Below are 22,446 nucleotides of genomic sequence, written 5' to 3'. Positions count from 1 at the left end.
CCAAATATTAAAAACAAAAGGATTACAGTGTAAAAGAATATTATTGTGTAGGCTACATAAATAAAATGTAATGATGAATAGTCATTGCGTGTATTAGAATTAGGCTACCTATTTTCAATTCAGCCTATTACTACTTATAATGATGAACGAAATTGGCTAATTAATTGAACAATCGTGCCAATACACACACATATATATTAACTGACTCATCGCGCGGAGCTATTTGAAAGCCTGCATCCAACTGAAAGATTGACTGGCCACTTAACAGGTAATTTCAGCAAAACATCACTCGTTGAACCCCTCAGTTGAATCGGTGTGTTTAATAAGTCAGTGTATTTTATAATGTTACCTATTATATTTTATAATGTAACAAATTCCGCCATGTAAATAGCAATCTGCCATGGCGCGAGCGCATCTCGCTCTTAAAGGGAATGGGAGATGACACTCTGATTGGTTTATTGAACGTTACGCCCATTACTCATTAAGAGAATAAGGACAACCCATTTCAAAAATGCGCCCCGGCGCACGGACCGTTTTTCCGTCGTTAAAATAGCAAAAGTGGATTTGGACACGCCCTGAGTGCACCTGCGCCGTGCGCTTTACACTTTGCATTTAGATTGTTAAAATAGGGCCCTAAATGTGCCTTATGTACGATTTTAAACCTACAAGTAAGTGTATTTTTATGATAGTAACTGTAAATGGACTATTGTAATGGGGTAAATCAATATACTTTGGGCCAGTTACTTTTACATTAGTTTAGATTAATCTTACCAATTAAAATTTAGTCTGTGCATATTTATTTTAATTTCTGCTCTTCTAATAACCATAAAGGTACTACAACTGCCAAACAAAACCAGAGAGAAATGTATTCATATATTTTAAAGCAATCTAATTAAATATTGGGCACAAAACATTTAGCCAGTAAGAAAAGAAAACCTGTAGGTTACACACATACAGTATATATATATAATTCAGGTTGATTGGGACACTTTTTCCCAGTCGTTTCAATAGCAAAAAAGTGTCCCAATCAACCTGAATTTTCATAGCTTTTGCTGGCTCTGAAACACTAACTTGGTAGGCTATTTCTCCTGGTCTTTGTCTAGCAAAAAAATCACTCATCACTTCATGAAAGCTTAAAAATGAAGGCCTGATTGTTTCAGGGGCCTTGTCACAGGTCTATTGATTTTGAATTTCTGTGTTACTTTTCCTATATTTTCACACTTAAAACAATGATTTGGTAATCCTCTTGTAGCACTGTCCTCTTTTGTGCTAAGAAATAAGTCTCCTGACAGTTCTCTCCCAAATGCTTCCATTGTTGTCTGCTTTAAGTCTGAGAATGATTCAGTGGGCTATATAACACTTAATTTTTAAGAAATTACTTCTCTTTAAATGTTTTGGTTCATCATACTTACCTTTTAATAAAAAAAAATGCCTTAAACTTACACCATTTTTTTTTTAAAAATAACATTCACTTAACACACATAATCAATGTTTTTATGACTTTTGTTTTTAAACGAATGTACTCAATGGTTATACATGGTTTGCAAAATGAAAAAAGTTTTATTTTATCATTTTTTTTCAACTTTTCAGGGATTTTGGTGTCCTAAGAGTTATACCTGAATGAATAAAGAGAATGTGTGCACATCCAAAAAAAAAAAAAACTTTAGGCAGGTGCTCGATCAGATAAAGCACTTAAAAAATAAACAAAAATCGGCACACTGCCACTATTTCTCCCAAAGCAAGCAACAGTGGCAGTGTGTTGTTTTTTGTCTATAGTTATTTCATATCCATTTTTTAACAAACACTCATCAGCTGGATTTAATCAGGCACACTGCCATTTGATCAGCTAATCATGACACAGCATAATAAAATAGATGTTACAATGAATACTTTTTAAACACACACACACACACACACACACACACACACACACACACACAGACAAATTAACTGCCCAAAACCCAAGACATGTTTTACACAGACAAAAAATGAGTCTCCAGACAAAATGTCATTTGAAAGGAAGGACCTTAAACAGATAGACTGTGACTTCTGAAAGTTAATAAGCAATCACAATAATGAGACCGGCAGATTATATTAACTGTAACCAGAGAAGAGAGCCTATATATATATATATATAAACATATGATCTTACATTGAGTCCCTGAAGAGTGTAACACTGTGACATTGATCTTTTACTGTGAATCTGCTGTTATGCATTTCAAGAGTTTCTAATAAGAAGACCTTCTATCAGCTTCATCCTTTGAATAGTTCAATCACTCCATCCAAGGGGGTAGATTTGGTTTCAACTTTGGGGGGGTTGAATGTTGGTATGGTTGTATTGTATTGGGGGGGTTGTAACTGATGGTTGTAACACTTTTCAGACCTATGATACAGCAGAATATACAGTATTAAAAACTTCATCTTGAGTACATAAATATCACATTTTTATGCCAAGCTGCAATGATGCCACATTTTACATTTGCTTGATAAACATTATGGATACTCACAAAATGAATTTCAAATAATGAATATAGCTGCAAGCAGTGATGATGGGCCAAAGCCCGGTTGCACCGGCAACTGTGCACGGCGGGCAATGGGCATTTAAAACAGTTAAACATAAAAGGTCTACATCAAATTCACACCACATTTGCTGCAGCAGCTGATGCTCCTATGATCACAAACCACAACAGCCACATCCATGAGGTTGTTTAAATGTAGATGAATTTCATGTCATAGAATGTCATAAGTCAATTTCAAATGAGTGAAGAATATCATCCTAATCTGCCATGTCCGTATTTTTCTCAGACAACCTCTATAAAAATTCATGAGCAAATTACATACTGTTATTTGCGCAAATTCAACAGTGCTTTTAGAAATCTAATCCAATCTAATGTGAATGTTTGTGATTGCTGGTGTTGTATAATCCTAACACTTCTCTTGATGTGTTTTTTGACCAAAAGCATGCTTTCATTTAATTTCAATTTGTGTGGTATACAATGTAAAAATAAAATTATAAAATTAATTAATAGAGCTAAATTACAGAACCTGCAAAGACGATTTTAATATCAGTCTCAGGTAATAGTAAGGTACATGTCTAGATTTTTCTGCTCACAAGTTTATTGTAAACAGCCACTTTTATAAAATCATGTGAAATGAACTTAAATAGGGTTTTTAATAAATTTGAATTATATCAATAAATAATTAATTTAAAGACATGTGCATAATACATTATATTTGCAAACACAGCACATGACCTTCTCTAACGCCCATGTCTAGAAAACACACTTTCCTCTATAACCCCCCCCCCAACACACACACACACACACACACAGAGACTGAAGGAGTGAGGGAGAGAGGAGGAGGGAGGGGGTAGGGGGTTTGGAAAGAGAGAGAGAGAGAGAGAGAGTCTACGTCTGTAAAATATCTGACTTCCTGTTGGTCGGAGCTAATGACTGTAAATTATAAAGTTGTCCAGCCTAATGAGAACAATATGTGTAACGAGTTTGGTAACTGTAGTTTAAACTAACCCCCCACTTTTGTCAAAAGATGGCGCTATAGAGGCCCTCCTCCCTGACTGTTTCTACGGTTTTGCCCATGTCTACTGGTTAACATCTCTGACGTTTGTATCGAGTTTCATGCAATTTGAAGCATGCTAAGCGTCTCAAAAATATCTAAAAAGAAAATTAAAGTTTGATGCGTTGCCATGGCAACAGTGTTTGAGATATCACAATTCTTTTGAGAGGTCTATATCTGCTGTGTATTGACATTACACTGATGAAGTGTGAAAAAAATCGGATAAAAATAAGAGGGTGATCTCAAAGCATTTTGAAAGTGACACACTTCCTGCTGCCAATTGGTGGCACTATAACTTTAACTCAGAATAGTCACATCCATGTGATCAGCATCCTATAACAAACACACATGTGAAGTTTCATAAAAAGCAATCAATTTATGCAGACGTTATAACACATTTCCTGTTTCCCTTTTCTCACCATAAATTCGTTGCCTCGCCACGGACAAACCGTTCAAGATATCAAAAACCCGCTGAAAATTTAGCATCAGCAGTGTCTTGACTTCATGCTGACTGAGTTTGGTGGTGATCAGATTAATCGCCTAGGAGGAGTATATTAAATTCCAGAGCATGCTTTTTCCAACCCATAATAGCTGACTTCCTGTTGAGCTGGTGTATAACTTAGAGCATGAAAATTGTTAGGCCCAATGAGGTCTATGTGCGTACCGAGTTTCATACAAAAACGTGCAAGCTTGTTTGATATATGGACCAAGTTTTTAGACACCGTTCAAGGGGGCGCTGTTAAGCCACCCTCCCACGCCCGGATACCAGCTTCTGTCCGGCCCTGATGGCCAACGATTCTGATGTGTGTGCAAAGTTTAAAGATTTTTTTGAGCATGTTAAGGGCCCCAAAAATGCCCAATAGTCGAAAAAAAATATCCTAAAGAAAACAATAAGGCCTTCACCTTGGGTCCTAAAAATAATCAGAAATCTCACCATTATTTCACCATGTTCTCATATTTCGACCATCACATATACTGTCAAACTAATCATACATGCTTAAAATATCTTTAAAAAAGAGATTTAAACAAGAGATTTAAAGCAAAAATGATTATGTCGAATATACTCACGATCTGAGAAGATGCAGCACAAAATCACAATTGTGAGAACTGGAGCTAGAACTGCTGTTATTGCTGCTTTAACAGACCATGAAGGATCCATTTCACAGTTAAAACATCTTCCGTCTGCAGAATGAAAATAAAATAAATGCTTTTAAACTTTGAACAGATTTTAACCTTAATTGTTTGTGGCAATTATACTACATTATTTAAAGGGTTCATGAATCAAAATGTGCTTGATATTTAGAGGTTACTCTATAATAAAAACATGCTGCAAGTTTCACACCTCAAAGCTAACTGCCCAGTTTTCTGTCCTTCTCAAATACCAGAATATTCTTCCAAAAGTTTAAACTATCAGAAATGCAAGGCTGAAGTTTATTTTTAATGATGTGACTGAGAAGTTGAACAGGATTGGTTTTGTTTGTTGGACCTCTAACTATTTGTTGCCGAGGGCGCCCTCCTGTGTCCACCTTCGTGCTTGCTCAGCCCAAGCAGCAGCCTCCACCTAGGAAAGTAGTCCGCCCAGCCCATCCAGGCACCTACCAAAGTGGCCGGTAAAGGCAAAGGCAAGCAGCCCTGAGACTGGCCACCCAGAGATGGAGGAAACAGCTCTTTGTGAGATGGTGATCGCACCACTCCCACCCTCAGAGGCAGGCTGGGTGGAGAATCTTGTATTCAGTTTTTGTTCTGTTCTGCTATTGGCCACTCGTCCAGTGGTACCCAAAATTTCAATAAAAGAGCAGTTTCCTCTTCCTCTGGGTCCCAAGAGGGCACGGTTAGCGGTGTGCGACACTGTGCCTTGCCACCCTCAGCCAGAGTTCTCCATGCGTACCCGCAGTACGGACGCTCGGCACGGGTAGACTGCGGGTCTAATAGCCAAGACTATTCCAACTCAATTCAGTGCATTTGGCAGCTGCTTTTAAATGGTCCTGTGCATATTGGTGTTCACGCGCTGTCTGAAGACTGTTAAAGGGTTCTAATTACAGCAGGATTTGCAGCTCTGAGCATTGTTGCCAATCATGCTGCATCTGATTGAAAGCTATAGTGATTATTAAAGGGAGCGCGCTTTGCTCTCTTTATGTATTTAATATAGGCTAGTTACATTTTGAATAAAAGTTTTAGAATATTTTTCGCGCTGCTACAAAGAGGACCAGCGGCCAGGTAAACACTGCTGAGTTTCAGAAGAGACAACCGCGTTTAAATGCCGAGTGAATCTGCTGAAATATTTACTATCTTTAAGCTTACAGTTAAATAGCCCTACTAAAACATTCTTATTTCTATTATTTTACTTGTGTTGTTTAATGCAATGTTTAATTAGATGCAGTGACATATAATGCCTAATGTCAGTTTTAATGCTTGTGTTAAGCTACATGAGAAAATATTATTGTCTACCTGATGTAGGAGATTTTCGGGTACGGGTCGGGTCACGTTTTTATGTCAAACGGGTTGGGTCGGGTACGGGCTAAAATTACTGTTTCTGTCGGATATCGGGTTGGGTGTGCTGTTAATAACTGCGGGTGCGGGCTTATCAAACAGGACCCGTGTAGGACTCTGCCCTCAGCCCACTCTTCTTTTGCCAGTGGGCACCAGTCCATGTGTCAAGGCTGTAAGAAATAAGCTGTCTTGCACACTCTCTGCCCAACCGTGGAACCAGGTAAGTGTTGCCCTGCACACTCAGACTCCACCTCGGGTCGCTGTGCCGTCCGGGTCACATCTCTGTGCATCGCACACTCAGACCAAAAGGCTTGGCTTGCGCTCCCCAGCCTGTCACACTGACTCAACCTCACCATCAGACTCGGCTATGTGATTCAGTTCATCTTCACAAATATGCGTTTCCCCCAGTGAGCCTTCTCGCGCAAACACTGTGCAAGGTCAGGGAGGATGAAGAGTAGATCCTGCTAGTTGCCCCATATTGACCCAACTGGACCTGGTTCCCAGAACTCATGCTCCATATGGCAGCCCCTCCCTGGGGCATTCCTCTGAGGAAGGCCCTGCTTTCTCAGAAAGGGGCACCCTATGGCACCCACGTCCAGACCTCTGGAATCTCCACATCTGGTCTCTGGACTGGACGCAGAGGACTTATGTGTTCTACCCCAAGTGGTGGTAGACACCATCACTTCCGCTAGAGCCCCTCTATGTGTCTCAGCATTTGTTGAGTGGTGACCTTCTCACCGGGAAGACCCCCGGAAATGTCCGGTCAGAGTTGTGCTTTCCATGATGGGTTGGAGCAAAGGCTGTCTACCTCCACCCTAAAAGTGTATATTGCCGCAATTGCCGCACATCACAATTCAGTTGATAGTAAGTCTTTGAGGAAGCATGACCTGATCGTTAGCTTCCTGAGGGGTTCAAGAAGGATAAATCCTCCTTGCTTTTGCCCCACACTTTTGCTAACAGCGCTTCAGAAAGTGGTGAACCTGCAAGCGCTGCCCCTGGAGATGGCAGACCCAGCCCTAGCTTTGCTCTGTCCCGCCCGCACTCTGCACCTGTATGTGGAACGAATGCAGAGCTTCAGGACCTCAGATCAGCTTCTTGTCTGTTACGGAGGCCAACAGAAGGGAAAGGCTGTATGTTGAGATCCTCCACCACCTTCGGCGGTCAGACGTGGGGGAGCGTCAGACACCAGGCCTGACACTTGTAAGCACACCATAGTTCAACCCTGTGCTAGGCTAGATGTCGACGTGTGATCCCTATTGCGATCCCATATGTGTATTCATCCACAGTATGGTTCCCTACGGTGAGCCCATGTCTTTACCTTGGCATAGTCCACTCTGCCATCCCTGCCGGTGTTGTCTCCCTCCTCACTTGGCTGGAGCCACATCAGAGATATCCATATGTTACACTGCCTTATTTGGCCAGTACATATGTGTAATGGCCACATGATATGGCTCTCAGGCAAGATTCCAATTTGTCAGCTCAGTTCCGATGTGATGTCTCTGTTCCCTCTTTCAGGGAATGAGGGTTACATATGTAACCAAGATGTTTTTATGCATATCTTGTATTAAAGTGTTTGTGACAATATTTGAACTTTTTAATGCATGCTAACTTCATAAGCTGAATTCCAGAAACATAATATGAACATCTGAAAATACTTTACATTACCATACAATAGAGATTTGTATTTAATTGTAGAAGCAGTATTTGTGCATAATGGATATTCAAATCACAATATGTTGATGTTATGTTATGTTGATATTTACCCGACAGAGTTAAAACTTGTCGTGATAGAGTCAGACTGTTCTGAATGAACAGACAGTCATAAGATCCTTGATGGTTTCCGTTGATCTTCACACTGATTCTCATCTGAAAGGTTTCATCACCATTTGATCTGATTCCAGAAGATGTTTGGTCCTCAAGGATGTTTCTGTTCAATCTAATGTACATCTGAACATCTCTGGAGTAGAAACCAGTGGCCAGACACGTCAGAACCAGATTACTTTCAACAGCAGAAACTTTTGGCACAAAAGCGCGAACATTTGTTGGAACTGAGGAGAAAATAATATCACAATTAACAAATAAACATTTGCAAAGGTTTTTGTTCTCTCTCTGTGGTTTCTGTGCTGGGAAGAAATTAAGGTTTTGTTCCACAGAAGAAAGAAAGTCATATGGGTTTTGAAAGACAATGAGATGAATTGAATTTTTAGTTTTGTCTTGATGATATCAGTAATGATATCTGCTAACTAGTTGGTAGATCTAATAATTTGGTCAGGTGATGCAATCTGATAATCCAATATGAAAATCAAATTTCTGCAGTTCTGATATGCACAGAGACAAAATCTTACTGAACTCTGTTAAACGCCACACTGGATCTGCATTAATAAACATGACACATCAGATTTCCTGATGCAAACACACATTTATATCTAAAAGTGTAGAGAAAAATTTTCAAGTGTAGAGAAATTTTCATCTAATTAGTATTTATTTGTCACCGATGATAAATTGATTCTGTATCGGGAAACAATTATAAACCACCTCCTGGAGTTATTTTTTCAAACACACACATTTTAGTTTTTCATGTTTAATGGGGATTCTCCAAAGGCATAATGGTTTTTATACTGTACAAACTGTATATTATATCCCCTACACCTCTACTCCTACACCTACCCATCACAGAAAACTGTCTGCATTTTTACAGTTTTAAAAAAAAAACATAATTTAGTATGATTTATAAGCTGTTTTCCTCATGGGGACCAAAAATGTCCCCAACAGGTCAAACATGACTCTTATTGCCATCATTGTGGGGACATTTGGTCCTCATAATGAAGGGTTTACTACAGCACTTCTCAAAGTCCGGACTCCGGTCCGGATCCGGACCCGGAGGGAATTCAATCCGGACCCGCCTCAATTTCGTATTTCAACAGCAGTAATTGTGTTAAGGGATTAAAAGTCTGGATTTCCTACTTTGATAAACGCATGTCATAATCATTTGTTTAGTGTTTTATGTCTTTTTGGAGATGGTCCGAAATTAAAGCGAAGGCGAGGTATTTAAAGTTTTCCTCGATGATTCAGTTGCCATGACATCCAGTGAGTGTAATTGGGCGCGAGTCGCGCGACTCGACACTTCACTGCAGCAAGCGTTTGAATGGGTGTGTGGAGCAGTGGTTCTCAACCTGCAGCCCGTCACGAATTAAAAAAAATATATATAGCATACAATTGATTTTTGTTTTAAAATTTAAATTAAAGTGAATTAAATAAATATAAATGAGCTATAATGCTTTATTTGTCATATAAAATAATTTTGGTGAGCATTTATTATTTTCAGACATAGGCAATGTAGGCTAATGAAACAAACACAAGTGCACGCTTAGGAAGAATTCAAACAGTAGCCATTCATTTTGTAAATTTAAGCCTGGTCAAAAATGGTCAAATTTGTTATTAGAGGAGAAAAACAAAATGAGGAACATACAATGAAGGAGCACATGCAAGAAGAGTCGCAGCATCAGCATCGAAGGTAAGAAGAATGGAAGAATCAGTTGAGCGAGATGGACGGCCTTCCTGTTTGCTCTGTAGTAAACTAGGCTACTTGACAAGCAAAACCTACAATTTCAAAAGACTGAACTGTGAATTCGATGTGTTTGTTTGATGTATTTTAAATCAGTAAAAATAACCGCATCAGCGCACCCGCGGCTGGAATGAGCCCAACTCGGCCGCGCGGTCGCGGATCCAATGCTGCGCGAGGGATTGCGACATGACAGAATGCTTGATATCGTCATTGTAATTAGCCTACAGTGCGCTCAGTGTTGTTTGTAAAAAGAGCTGAGTAACATTTGCTTATTAAGGCATTTATGTGATTGTTTGGTGACTATTGCGATGCTGTTGAAGAGAGTCATAAAGTCATACAGAATTAAATAGCAACTTAAAGTGATTTATACAGTTTGTGTGTTCATTGAGCATTACTGATAATTATTGTAAAGCTAATGTCAGTAAGTTAGTTTTTATTTGTTATGTATTGTGTGCAACATCTAGGTATAATAATAGTATTTGCTAATACGATAACATTAAATCTGATTGGTTTGCATTGGTGACGTCATATGTAAATTATATGCGGACCGTGAGACTTGCACTTGGACCATTGTGCGGCCCACTGGGAAAAAAGTTTGAGAACCACTGGTTTACTAGGACACACACACACACAGACAGAGATAGAGAGTGTGAGAGAGTAGAGAGACAGGAGCTAATTAACGTAATCTGATTAAACATACTAGTTTTTGTAATATGAAACATAGAGATCCAGTGCATGCAGGTCTTAAGGAAAAGCTTGATGAATTTGTTGCGTTCTGTTTGATGATCCCATTTCTCTTTAGTTTCTTTGGCTTTGGGGTTTTTATCAATCCACTTCATAGTGTCAGAATTAAAGGATATAAAATCCTCTCCATCAAATCCATATTCATCATAGGCTGTCAGACTCTTGACTGTTCCATCAGGACGTTTTTGCAGTTCACAGCCAATTATTCTCTGAAGAAAATGAAGATCTACAATCACAGAACAACACTCATGACAAACTTATATAGGCTAGACGAATATATGCAGTTTCATAACTTGTCTGGTACTTGATAAGAATAAATCTCACCAGAACACTTTGAGTTTTTGCAGTCTGACAGAGTCTTCAGCTGGTCTATGAACCAGTCTCTAGCATCAGGTGGTTCCTCAGGTATCGTGATCCAGTCATACACAAGTCAGATTCTCTCTTGTCCAGACTTCTTCATTACTGTAGTGAGCGATCTGTATGTCATCAGCAACAATCACAGCACTGAACTCTGGGAATGAATCTGCTTTGGAAAGAGCTGTAAACTTGTAGTGGAGAAAGTGTTTCTCTGAAAAAGATATAAAACATTGTATTGTATTGTATTGTATTTATTATTTATAAAGCACATTTCAATACAACTGAAGTTGTCCAAAGTGCTGTACATTAAGATAGGAAAAATACAAGGCACAATTTATATAAAACATACAACACATAAAACATATACACATCTAGGGATCAATCACCAGAAGATTTAAAAGCCATATTAAGTAGATGAGCTTTCAGCAAAGATTTAAAACAAGAAATTGTCTGAGCAGATCTAATAGAAAGGGGCAGTGAGTTCCATAACTTTGGAGCAGCTACTGAGAAAGCCCAATCTCCTCTTAGTTTTAGTTTAGATCTGGGAACCGCTAAAAGAAGCTGGTCAGAAGATCTCAGAGGCCTGACAGAAGAATAACAGTTCACTACGGTCTCCAGGTACTTTGGTCCCAGCCCATTCAGAGATTTAAAAACAAACAATAAAAGTTTATATTCAATTCGAAAATGGACCGGCAACCATTTAAGGGAAAATAAAATAGGAGTGATATGGTCATGCTTTCGGGTGCCTGTTAACAATCTCGCCGCCGAATTTTGAACCATTTGTAGGTGCGACAGGTCCTTCTGGCTAACTCCTATGTAGAGAGAATTACAATAGTCTAAACGTGAGAACACAAGAGCATGAACAACTATTTCTAAATCTCTAAAAGAAAGAAAAGGCTTCATCTTCGCAACAAGTCTCAAGTTGAAAAAACAAGATTTGACCACAGAGTTAATTTGTTTATCAAATTTAAATTCTGGGCCAACTAATACTCCACCACTGGTTTACTATATTTAGCAAACGGTCCAAGAATAGAATTTGTGGTACCCTGTTTTCCACCTGAGCCAAAGAACATAATCTCAGTTTTGTTTTCATTAAATTTAAATAAATTTAACGGCATCCAGCCCCTGATGTCAGTTAAACAATTCAAAAGAGGGGAGATATTAGATCCACTGTCTTTTTTAAGTGGCAGATAAATCTGTGTGTCGTCGGCATACAAATGAAACGAGACACCGTGCTTCCTAAATATAGCTCCCAAAGGGAACAAGTACAGAGAAAACAAAAGGGGGGCAAGAATGGACCCTTGTGGGACTCCGCACTTTAGTGGAGCTGAAGTTGACATACATTCACCCAACTTCACAGCAAAGCTCCTGTCAGCTAAATATGACTTAAACCATTTAAGAGCTACCATAATATTGTGATCAACCATATCGAATGCTGCGCTCAGGTCCAATAACATTAAAATAGATGAGGCTCCAGTATCAGCGTTTAATAATATATCATTCTGAACCCTCAGAAGGGATGATTCCGTACTGTGTTTTGCCCTAGAACCTGACTGAAAGACTTCAAAAACTGATTTTTTTTCTAAAAATGATTGTAGTTGAATAAAAACTATTTTCTCCAAGACCTTAGAAAGAAAAGGCAATTTTGAAATAGGTCTAAAATTGCCTAAGTCTGTAGAGTCCAAGCCAATTCTCTTTAATACTGGCTGCACTATGGCACGTTTAAAGTTAGCTGGCACCACTCCTGTCATCAAACAATTATTTATTAAATTTAAAATACTGGGACCCACTGCTTTGAAAACTTGTTTCAGGAACCATGCCGGGATAGAGTCTTGGGGACAAGTAGAGGGTTTCATATGTTTGACAGTCCCTGCCAAGTCAGACAAAGAAACTGGCTCAAACTGATGAAAAACAGTTGAGCATGAAGACATAAGGGCTGGTTGAGCATAATCTAACAACTGAATGGACAATCTAATATCAGCAACTTTATCTATAAAAAAAACTTTCGGAACTTATCGCATAATTGTGCAGAGACTTCAAGCCCAGCTGATGCAGGTGGATTTATTACTGTATTTAGCGTATTAAATAAGACTCTTGGATTATCATGATTTTTCTGGATAAAATCAGAAAAGTACTTTCGGCTTTAACTAATTTCTGATAGTCAAATAACAGCCCTTTAAAAGTTTCAAATGACACTTGAAGTTTATCTCGCTTCCATTTCCGCTCTGCCTGTCTACCTAGACGGCGTAAAGCACGCGTCGACTCATTAAGCCAAGATTCGGATTTCCTTTTAAAACATCTGGTCTGAAAAGGAGCAATCTGGTCTAAAATATGAGTGCATGTCAAAATAAAGGAAGAGAGTAATTCATCCCCACCCATATTCATATGTAGTTTAGCCAAACAGGCCATAAAATTTCCAGAAGTTGATATTAAAATTGCATTGAGTAAGACTGAGATAAAAAGTATAATAGCAAAGGAAATTAGGAAAAAATGGCAGAAGGAGTGGGACAGTGGAAATAAGAGTCGACATTTATATAACATTCAAGGAACAGTTGGTTTAGAAAGAAGAAACATTGGAAATAGGAGGAAGGATGTTTTAATTTCAAGAATGCGCATTAGCCATTGCTTACTAAATCAAAGTATGGTCAGGATTGGGAAACACCAGACTGGGTATTATGACAAATGTAGTTCAGAAAGTATGGAAACAGTAGAACATGTATTATTAAAATGTGAGGCTTATGCTAGAGAAAGATATAAATTATTTCAAGCATTAAGAGAAATGGAAATGGAAGGATTTCCTATTAAAGCGTTATTAGGTAATGGCCCAATGCAATTTAAAATATATGAAGAAGTATTTAATTTCTTAAAAGATACACATTAACAGGATTTAGGTCACTACTACCATAATGTTATCCACACTCCAATCCAGTAGGTGGCGGGAATGCACCATTTTAGTTTGGTTTGCCAACTGCCATTAAACTTGAAAAGAAGAAGAAAGAAGAAGAAGAGACACACAAGGCGTTTCTCAATGTCAAGGAAGGATCCTCGGAAGCCAGAATTTCAAGGATGCTACGTCATCAACATCCGTCGAAGGACTGTTCCAATGTCGAGGATCCTTGGAATTTCAAACAAGGACTGAGTCCTTCATTTGAAAAATATCCCATATACAGGAAAGGATGCATATGTGTAGCCTTCGCGCTCTTCGCGCTCTAAAATCACCCACAATCCTATGCGCGCAGCTTTGCAATCTTGTTCAAAAAATTAAAAAATAAAAAAATGTCGGACATTAGCGGGCAATATGCTTTCAAATGTAAGTATATTTACGTTACCAAACATTTGTTATAACTGTAGTAAATATGTCAGATAAATAAAGTTTAACGTTTAAATGCCAGTACAAATTACTACCGTATTGATATTATAAATTATACAAATACAAATTACGTTACTGATGGCTAACTGAACCGGACCGTCATTTAACAATTGTTAGCTTGGTTGCCGTCACCGGCATTTATTTTACCTTTTCACTGACGTAATGACGCAATGATGTGCACTTGCTAGTCTGTTCCAATTACGTGTTCTCCGAATGCTAAAGAGGAGCCTCGCCTAGCCTCTGAAGGAAGTGACTTGGAAGGACCAGTCCTGACAAGGAAGTATCCTTGACATTGAGAAACACCTACAGGACAAACACAATCAACCTTGCGAGCTGCAGACGGCCAGCCACACACACTGGCGCCATCTTAAAACCATATATATATGGTTATATGGTTTCATCAACAATGAAAACATGATACACAATATGTAAGCAACTAAGTAAAATTTATTTACAGAACAAAGACAGCAAAGCTGACCAAAGTGCTGAACAAAGTAGAATTACAAAACAACAAAAGACATGCATGCAAAATTGTTTACTATAAAACACATCTTAAATGTAACCTGAAAACAAACTTGTTTAGTGTATTTTTTTTATGTAACTGTTATCTGCAGATCAGAAGGAAGTGCTGTATAAATGAAAAATTATTTGTTCTTACCTCGCTGTGCATCGCTTAGAAAAGGGCAAAACAATAAAAAAACAAACAAAATCATTCTTGTCTGTGTATTCACTCTCTGCTCCTAATTTGTGTGCACTAACTTGGATGGGTTAAATGCAGAAGACAAATTCAGTATGGGTTACCGTACTTCGTACACGTGTCACTTCTGTCTGTAGCTACAGAAGACGCATGCATCCTGTATACGACAGCAGGAAATGTGAAAACATGGTGGAAAGACTTGCTTGATGAAATCGCAAACATGTCCGTCTTCATTTAAAACTGCATCAGAAACAGACATGCATGAATCACTGGCTATTATTTTCTGAGCTCTGCACAGATTTAGTGCATGATTAGTAAAAGATGCATAAAAAAAACTTTCAAACCTTAATTATTTTTAATTAATAATTTTATTAATTCCTAGCAAAAAACTGTAAAACTTCTCATTCTTGTTGAAAGAATAAGCTATTTGACATGCTATCATATGAGCTGAGAGAAGTGTCTGCTATTGGTGAAGATCTTCAAACCTAAACATCATGTTGCACAGTGTCCAATACATGAACACACACTAAGACATTTCTTACATTGCGCATTGATGCACATGTTATATCTATCACACTTTTTGTCCAAGTCAAATAGACTTGCATTGCATTCAAGCTGATTCATAGCAGCAGTCAAACCACATAGATTGTTGACATGTCATTTTAGTGAGTTTTCACTCTAAAAAATGCTGGGTTAAAAACAACCCAAGCTGGGTAAAATATGGACAAACCCAGCAGGTTGAGTTAAAGGGCACCTATTATGCCCTCTTTCACAAGATGTAATTTAAGTCTCTGGTCTGGTCAAGTTTCAGCCTAAAATACCCCACAAATTTGTCCCTATGTGGGGGTGAGCAAAAACATGCCTTTTACTAATATTAATATTTTGCTGGCTAAAAAAATAAATCCAAAATTGGCTGAAAAAAATGGCTGGGTGAAAACAACCCAATCCCTGGGTTTGTCCATATTTAACCCAACATTTTTTAGAGTGAAGTTATTTTCTAACATGTGTTTCTGTATGAGCTGAGAAAATTAATGAAGATCTTCATACCTAATCATCATTTTTCACCATGTGCACTACATGAACACACACTCACAGTTTGTCAAGACTCATATATTTCTCAATATTGACATTTAACACATGTTGTTCAAAGAGACACATTTACAGTACCCATCTGTCAGACATTTCAGAGTCACATTTGATTAATACATTTTCCCTGGATGGAATTCAAACCCGCAACCTGATCATGATTAGCCAAAGTACAGGAACACTATGAGGAACGCAGAGGAAATCTCCATCCCTACAGTGTCCCTGTAGCTCAGATAATCATGACACAGCATGATGAAGCAAATGTAACAAAAAGTACAATTAAAACACACACAAAGTATCCTGACAGGATTAAAAACATGATCTGAAAGAAAGGATCTTGGTATCTCTAGAGATATTGTTTGTAATTTTTTAAAACGACTATTTTAGTTATTTTCAGAAAAAAAAAATATATATATATTTTCTGTTTCTTTTTTTACAGTGTATAGGTTATGCCTTTCCAATCTGCTAGACCAAAATCAACCTTTTATGATTTATACTTTTTTTTTTTTTTTTTTTTTACATATTTTTGATGTACATAATATATATACATAATACATATACATATGTTATATAATTATACGGCATTATATACACAATAAATAGACAAAAATAAAATGCCAGGTAGTAATCCGGGGGAGCTGCGGAGTTCCTGATCACCCTTGGGCGAGTCCACATCCTGTGTAGTTTCATCATTTTGTATCTGATTCCCCCTCCTGAAACAACAACAGAGAATCATGTTACATGTAACACATATTATATGTTCTTGATCATTTGAAATATTCAAGAAACTGTCAAACTTAATTTATATAGTACAGCATCCTATTTTACTTGAAGATAAAGTAACAATAAAAAGTGACCGTCATGATTCAGTATTCTTAGTTAAATAGTCACCAATTAGAAATGGATGAATGAACAAAAATGAAAGTCTTAAACAAACTATATTTCTTGCCGAACAGAGATTGAACATAAGAATACTGTACTTCAGAATGAACAAAATTGAAAACCATTTCATTTCATATTGGTGCCCATAAACCAACAACCTGCTCTGGGCCCTGAATACAGTCAAACTATCCAGATCAACTTCATACACTCTAAAAATATCTTTAAGACAAGAATATTTTAAAACAACAGATTTAAAACAGTATTAATCATATTCAGAACTTACCATTTGACAATTTCTTTTTGTCGATCCACCAACAAATGATAACCAGAACTAGAAGTAGAAACGCTGCTGCTGCTGATGTTATATAAAGCCAGAAAAGTTCTGTTTCACAGTCAAAACATGATCCATCTGCAGAAAACAAACACTATGAATGTTTATTACATCAACATTATCACCTGTTGAACTGAATCGAGGAAATTTAACGGTATTTGTTTGTGACCAGAAACATGAATCTATTTTAGCATCATCATGTTCTCCTGCTACAATATGATGCAGAAGCTCCATTACTGGACAAAGATCATTCTGCTCATATTCACTCAAGACTTGAATTTATGACAGGGCCTATTTACCCCATTTTACTGAAACTGGTTCAGTCAGACTGCTGTGATTGACCAGACAATCATAAGATCCTTCATGATTCTCTGTTCGATCTTCACACTGATTCTCATCTGAAAGGTTTCATCATCATTTGGTCTGATTCCAGAAGATGTTTGATGCCTCAGTTTAGTTCTGTACAATCTAATGTTCATCTGAACATCTCTGGGGTAGAAACCAGTGGCCAGACACGTCAGAACCAGATTACTGTCATCATCAGGAGCTTTCCTCACAGAGACACGAACATCTGGAGAACCTGGAGAAGAAAAGCATAAAATCATAATGAAATTAACAGATAAATATATGCACAGAAATTGATTCAGTCTCAGTGGTTTCACTGTAGTGAAAAATTATATTCTTCATTTTATCAATAAAATTCATCATTAAAATTTATATTTTGTGTTCCACATAAAGGAAGCATTTTGTCTTTTTAAATCTCTGTTTAAGTTTTAACTTTAACTCATAAGTGTCAATCTGATGGCTGACATTATCTGCTGCATCAAGAACATTTACTTAAAACCCGTTTTAGCCCACCGGCAACTATAGTTGCCGCAGTGTATGGTTGTCATTTTCCTTTTGTACGTTTTTTTCTAGATGTTTTCCATGTTTTATTTCTCAATGACATGCAAGAAAACATCCAAATAAAGGATTTCAAGAACAAAAAAAAGGTATTCACTTCCTTCCTGTGACATGAGGCTGTCAACTTCCTACCCCTACTTCCAGAAAGCATATTGAAGGCAAACCCTCCCAAAGAAAGTAATTTTCATGTTAATATCAAGAATTTTTTGTTGACATATATATATCTACGTAATCATGAGGGTCTCTATAAATCATCCAAACAATACAAATCTTACAAGAGATCTATAGTTTTTTGTATACTTAGTCAAAAGTTCAAGCGGCAACTATAGTTGCCGGTGGGCAAATGACTTGTAAGTACATATATCATGGGGAAATGGGGTATACCGTGTTTAATGGGTTAATAAATCAAGGTTATTGGTCTTGTTTAGTGCTTTTTGCTTTCATAATATTTTATATTGTTATATATTATATATTGTTATTTGTTAATTAATTTATTTTTTAATTTATTTATTTATTTATTTTTTGTTATATGTGATCCTGGACTACAAAACCAGTCATAAAGGTCAATTTTTTTTTTTTTTAAATTAAGATTTATACATCATCTGAAAGCTGAATATATATAAAATTTCCATTGATGTATGGTCTGTTAGGATAGGACATTTGGCCGAGATACAACTATTTGAAAATCTGGAATCTGAAGGTACAAAAAAATCGAAATATTGAGAAAATTGCCTTAAAGTTGACTAAATGAAGTCCTTAACAATGTATATCCATTCACAAAAAGAATTTTTTATATAATTACGGTAGAAAATTTACAAAATATCTTAATTGAACATGATCTTTACTTAATATCCTAATGATTTTTGGCATTAAAGAAAAAAAATCAATACTTTTGACCCATACAATATTGTTTGCTATTGCTACAAATATACCTGTGCGATTTATGACTGGGTTTGTGGTCCAGGGTCACATATAGATGTAATTTTTTCTAATGAACAATGAAATTTAACATTTTAATTCACAATGCTCTGTTGGAACTACTTAATGGCTGCACTTTGTTCTGCACTATGTTCCACCACTTTAAAACAAATGGATTTGTTGTTTGTTGTGATTTCATATTCAAGAATTTATATGCTAGATGCAACTTTTTTGTGTTCGTATCGAATGTTCTTCAACTTTGATTGATCTGTTGATCTGTTGAAAGCACTTATTTTGAGTTACATGCATAAATGTTATCCTCCTATTCCAATTTTACATTGAGAGGTGCATACAACATATTTGCCCACCGGCAACTATAGTTGCCGCACATTCAAACGAAAAAAAAACAAAAACCTGGGGAAAATAAATGCAGAACATGTTCACATAGGACACTATTAACAGGACTATATGCATGAAACCATTCAGAAAAATTTGGGCACAAATGGGTTAATGATTTTCAACTCATAGAGACAAACACACACACAGTATATTAAAGTGATCTGATCAGAACTTACTCTGTTTTGTGTTGTTAAACTTTGAGATCCAGTTCATGCAGTTCTTGAGGAAATACTTGAGGAATTTGTTGCGTTCTGTGTGAAGATCCCATTTCACTTTAGTTTCTTTGGCTTTGGGCTTTTTATCAATCCACTTCATTGTGTCAGAATTAAAGGATATAAAATCCTCTCCATCAAATCCATATTCATCAAAGACAGTCAGATTCACTGTTCCATCAGGAAGTTTCTCCAGTTCACAGCCAATTATTCTCTGAAGAACATGAAGCTCTACAATCACAGAACAACACTCATGACAAACTTACAGTGAATATAATGTCTGATAATGAATGAGAGTAAATCATGAATCTCACCAGAACACTGTGAGTTTGTGCAGTTTGTCAGAGTCCTGATCTGATGAATGAACCAGTCTCTAGAATCAGGTGGATCAGGAGGTTCAGTCCAGTCATCTTCAGTCAGAATCCAGACTCTTTCTTCATTATTGAAGTGTTTGATCTGTCTGTCATCATAAACACCCACAGCACTGAACTCTGGGAATGTGTCTGCTTTAGTCAGGACTGTAAACTTGTAGTGCAGGAAGTGTTTCTCTGAGGAACATAAACGATCGACAAATAGTGGATAAAACTAAAACCTGAAAACAAACTCTAGTATAAAGTATACTGTAAATTGTATTTTATTTTACATTATACTTATTATACTTTATACTATTTATATTATGTACTGTTTGTAAATGACTGCGATTTGTAGATTGTTGTTTCGATCATCTACTGAAACTAATAAACCGTGTTCTTACCTTGCTGCGCATCTCTAGGAAAAGAGTGAAACAATACAAAAATAAGCAAAAACATTCCTATGTCTATACATAAAATGTTTAAAAAATAGGGTCAATCAACCATTTTTGTCCATTATATTTCAGACGAGCGCCTTGAACAGACACACATTAATGCAAAAGTTTCTTCCGGGTTATATTGAGCGCATTGCCGCCCCTCACTGGTTGATTGCGGATATTACACTTTCGTTTTCGTTCCTGAGGAAAAGTCCAGCCGTAAAAATAATTTAAATTCGTTGTTAACAGTACGCCTATTATCTTTTTTAAACTCTCTCTTTTTCATTTATCATAATATAATATTTTTCCATAATGGTATTTCCCACCCACACCACCAACTCTCGTGGAAAACGAGACTTAACATTAAATAGATTTATTGCTTGTTATTTTATTGTGTTGTAACAGGTGGGGGATTAAATCAGTATAATTACCCGGCAAGTTAATATTTTCTCTTATAGCTGTGAGAAGAGTCTTTTGTTGGTCATACAGTGAGGTAGAACACATGTTTAAACACTCACTGGATCAAGAGCAGATTTCACATGATGCTGGAAAAAAATTACAGTTTTTCTCAGTCGCTTTGGTGCATTTCTCACATCACTATTTACATTTGCACAACAGTTAGTTCAACCTCCACAACATTTAGTCATTTGTGCACATCATAGTAGCGGTTTCTCATTCCTTCGAACAAATTGCAAATGCTTTTGGACATGCATCAATTGCTTTCATACAACTCTCTGCTATTTACAACATTATCATTTGCTTATGTCATGTCAGTCAAAATTAACTATACTTGTGAATGCTGAATAGTCATTCCATATAAAACTAATAGTCCTCATTTCATTGCTTGAGTCATTACATACAAAAATGTTGAACTAGTTGTCAAAATCTGTCAAGCAAATTTTACACATTTTTTTTTAAATCTTTTTTTCCTGAAAATGTCTAAATTGAACAATTTCTCTCAAGTGAATCTCAACTTTCACTGTTGAGAAGGAGTGTGTGAAGCATTAGTTGCAACCAATGATAAGCCACTTCTCTACAATCACTGTCAGAGGTGAATCCCATAAACCCCCATTTTACAAGCATATACGAACCAAGCAGGACATAGTGTGTACCATTTCTACAATACTGTGACACAGAAATAGAAGGTCAGCCTCATGGAAGAGGGGTAAGGGTGCGGGGAAGAAGGGGAAGGGGACAAAACAGGGGAAGAGGAAGAAGAGGTCAATAGGCAGATCCCTGATGAAATCAGGGCTACATTTGTGGATCATGTTGTCAATCACGGCCTCACAATGGCTGAGGCTGGTCGAAGGGTGCAGCCAAATGTTGGGAGAACCACTGTAAATTCAATTATTCAAACATTTTGTCGGAGAACAGGTGTGTATAAATGGACAGTAATTCAGCACTAAACAATCTGCACTGCACTACTGTCATCGTGTCATACATGAAGCTTGCAGTGGGACAAGAACTTGTCACTGTACATTTTACATTTAGACGTACAGCTTTACTGCATCACACATTTAGTGTATTGTAGTGTACAGTAGTGTTACAGTAAAGATTTGCCATATGTACTGCAATATTGTTTACAGTTGTGCACAGCTCTACCCAAAGGGAGTTTATGTTTGTTGCAAATAAGGGTGTATTTTTTCTTTTGCACAATGCTGTGAACAAATTAGAATTGCAAAGAGCATATGCAGTAAAAATGTGAAACATACATATTCAGTGTCTTGTACTCAGTTACCTCACTAAATACAGTAATGTGTAACTTTACTGTATTTTTCAAATGGCTGTGCAAATAGTATATAGTGCTGTCTTGAGCATTTTCAGGTAGTGTCACCAAGATCTGACTTTTTTGCATTGGAAAACATTGACAGAGTAAACTGTCATAATGAAAACATGACAAAGCCATTTGACTATCTTGTTCATAAACAATGGTGTCAGGACTTTTCATCTTGATGACACTGACACTTTCATTGACACGAATACTTGCTTTTGAGGAATGACCTCTCCATTTTGAGCAAGTGACACGCTTTTGCAGGTTATCAACTAGGTTTTGCAGTTTGTACTAATTGTTTTGAGAACTGCATTAACTGTTGTGCAAATGTAAATAGTGATGTGAGAAATGCACCAAAGCG

The 22,446-nt window shown here is 37.1% G+C and overlaps 2 protein-coding genes and 1 pseudogene across 2 annotated transcripts in view; all 3 read right to left on the bottom strand.

Annotated features, from left to right (window-relative positions):
- The window catches only part of LOC125275880 (patr class I histocompatibility antigen, B-2 alpha chain-like), a 135,887-nt gene that overhangs the window by 87,055 nt on the left and 26,386 nt on the right, over nt 1–22,446 (bottom strand). The window lies entirely within an intron of this gene.
- Nucleotides 1,534–15,589, bottom strand: LOC125275886 (H-2 class I histocompatibility antigen, K-B alpha chain-like). The gene is made up of 6 exons (XM_048203190.1): nt 14,758–15,589; nt 10,697–10,940; nt 10,329–10,598; nt 7,827–8,111; nt 4,642–4,755; nt 1,534–2,383 (listed from the first exon to the last, which is right to left on the bottom strand). Exons 3-6 carry the CDS (start codon nt 10,465–10,467, stop codon nt 2,274–2,276), a joined length of 648 nt encoding a protein of 215 aa, XP_048059147.1. The 5' UTR covers nt 10,468–10,598; nt 10,697–10,940; nt 14,758–15,589; the 3' UTR covers nt 1,534–2,273.
- LOC125275882 lies at nt 15,891–20,461 on the bottom strand (annotated as a pseudogene).

This window comes from Megalobrama amblycephala, linkage group LG9 (genome assembly GCF_018812025.1).
Source record: "Megalobrama amblycephala isolate DHTTF-2021 linkage group LG9, ASM1881202v1, whole genome shotgun sequence".
Taxonomy (NCBI): Eukaryota; Metazoa; Chordata; class Actinopteri; order Cypriniformes; family Xenocyprididae; genus Megalobrama; species Megalobrama amblycephala.
Note: the sequence above shows the minus strand (reverse complement) of the source record. Positions and strands in the feature narration are given on the sequence as shown.

Coding starts and splice junctions, on each gene's coding strand:
- LOC125275886 (XM_048203190.1), bottom strand. CDS start 10,467: ATGAAGTGGATTGATAAAAACCCCAAAGCCAAAGAAACTAAAGAGAAA. Junction 8,112..10,328: donor GTTTCATATTACAAAAACTA/GTATGTTTAATC, acceptor TTTTCTCCTCAG/TTCCAACAAATGTTCGCGCT. Junction 4,756..7,826: donor ACAAGTTTTAACTCTGTCGG/GTAAATATCAAC, acceptor TTCATTCTGCAG/ACGGAAGATGTTTTAACTGT.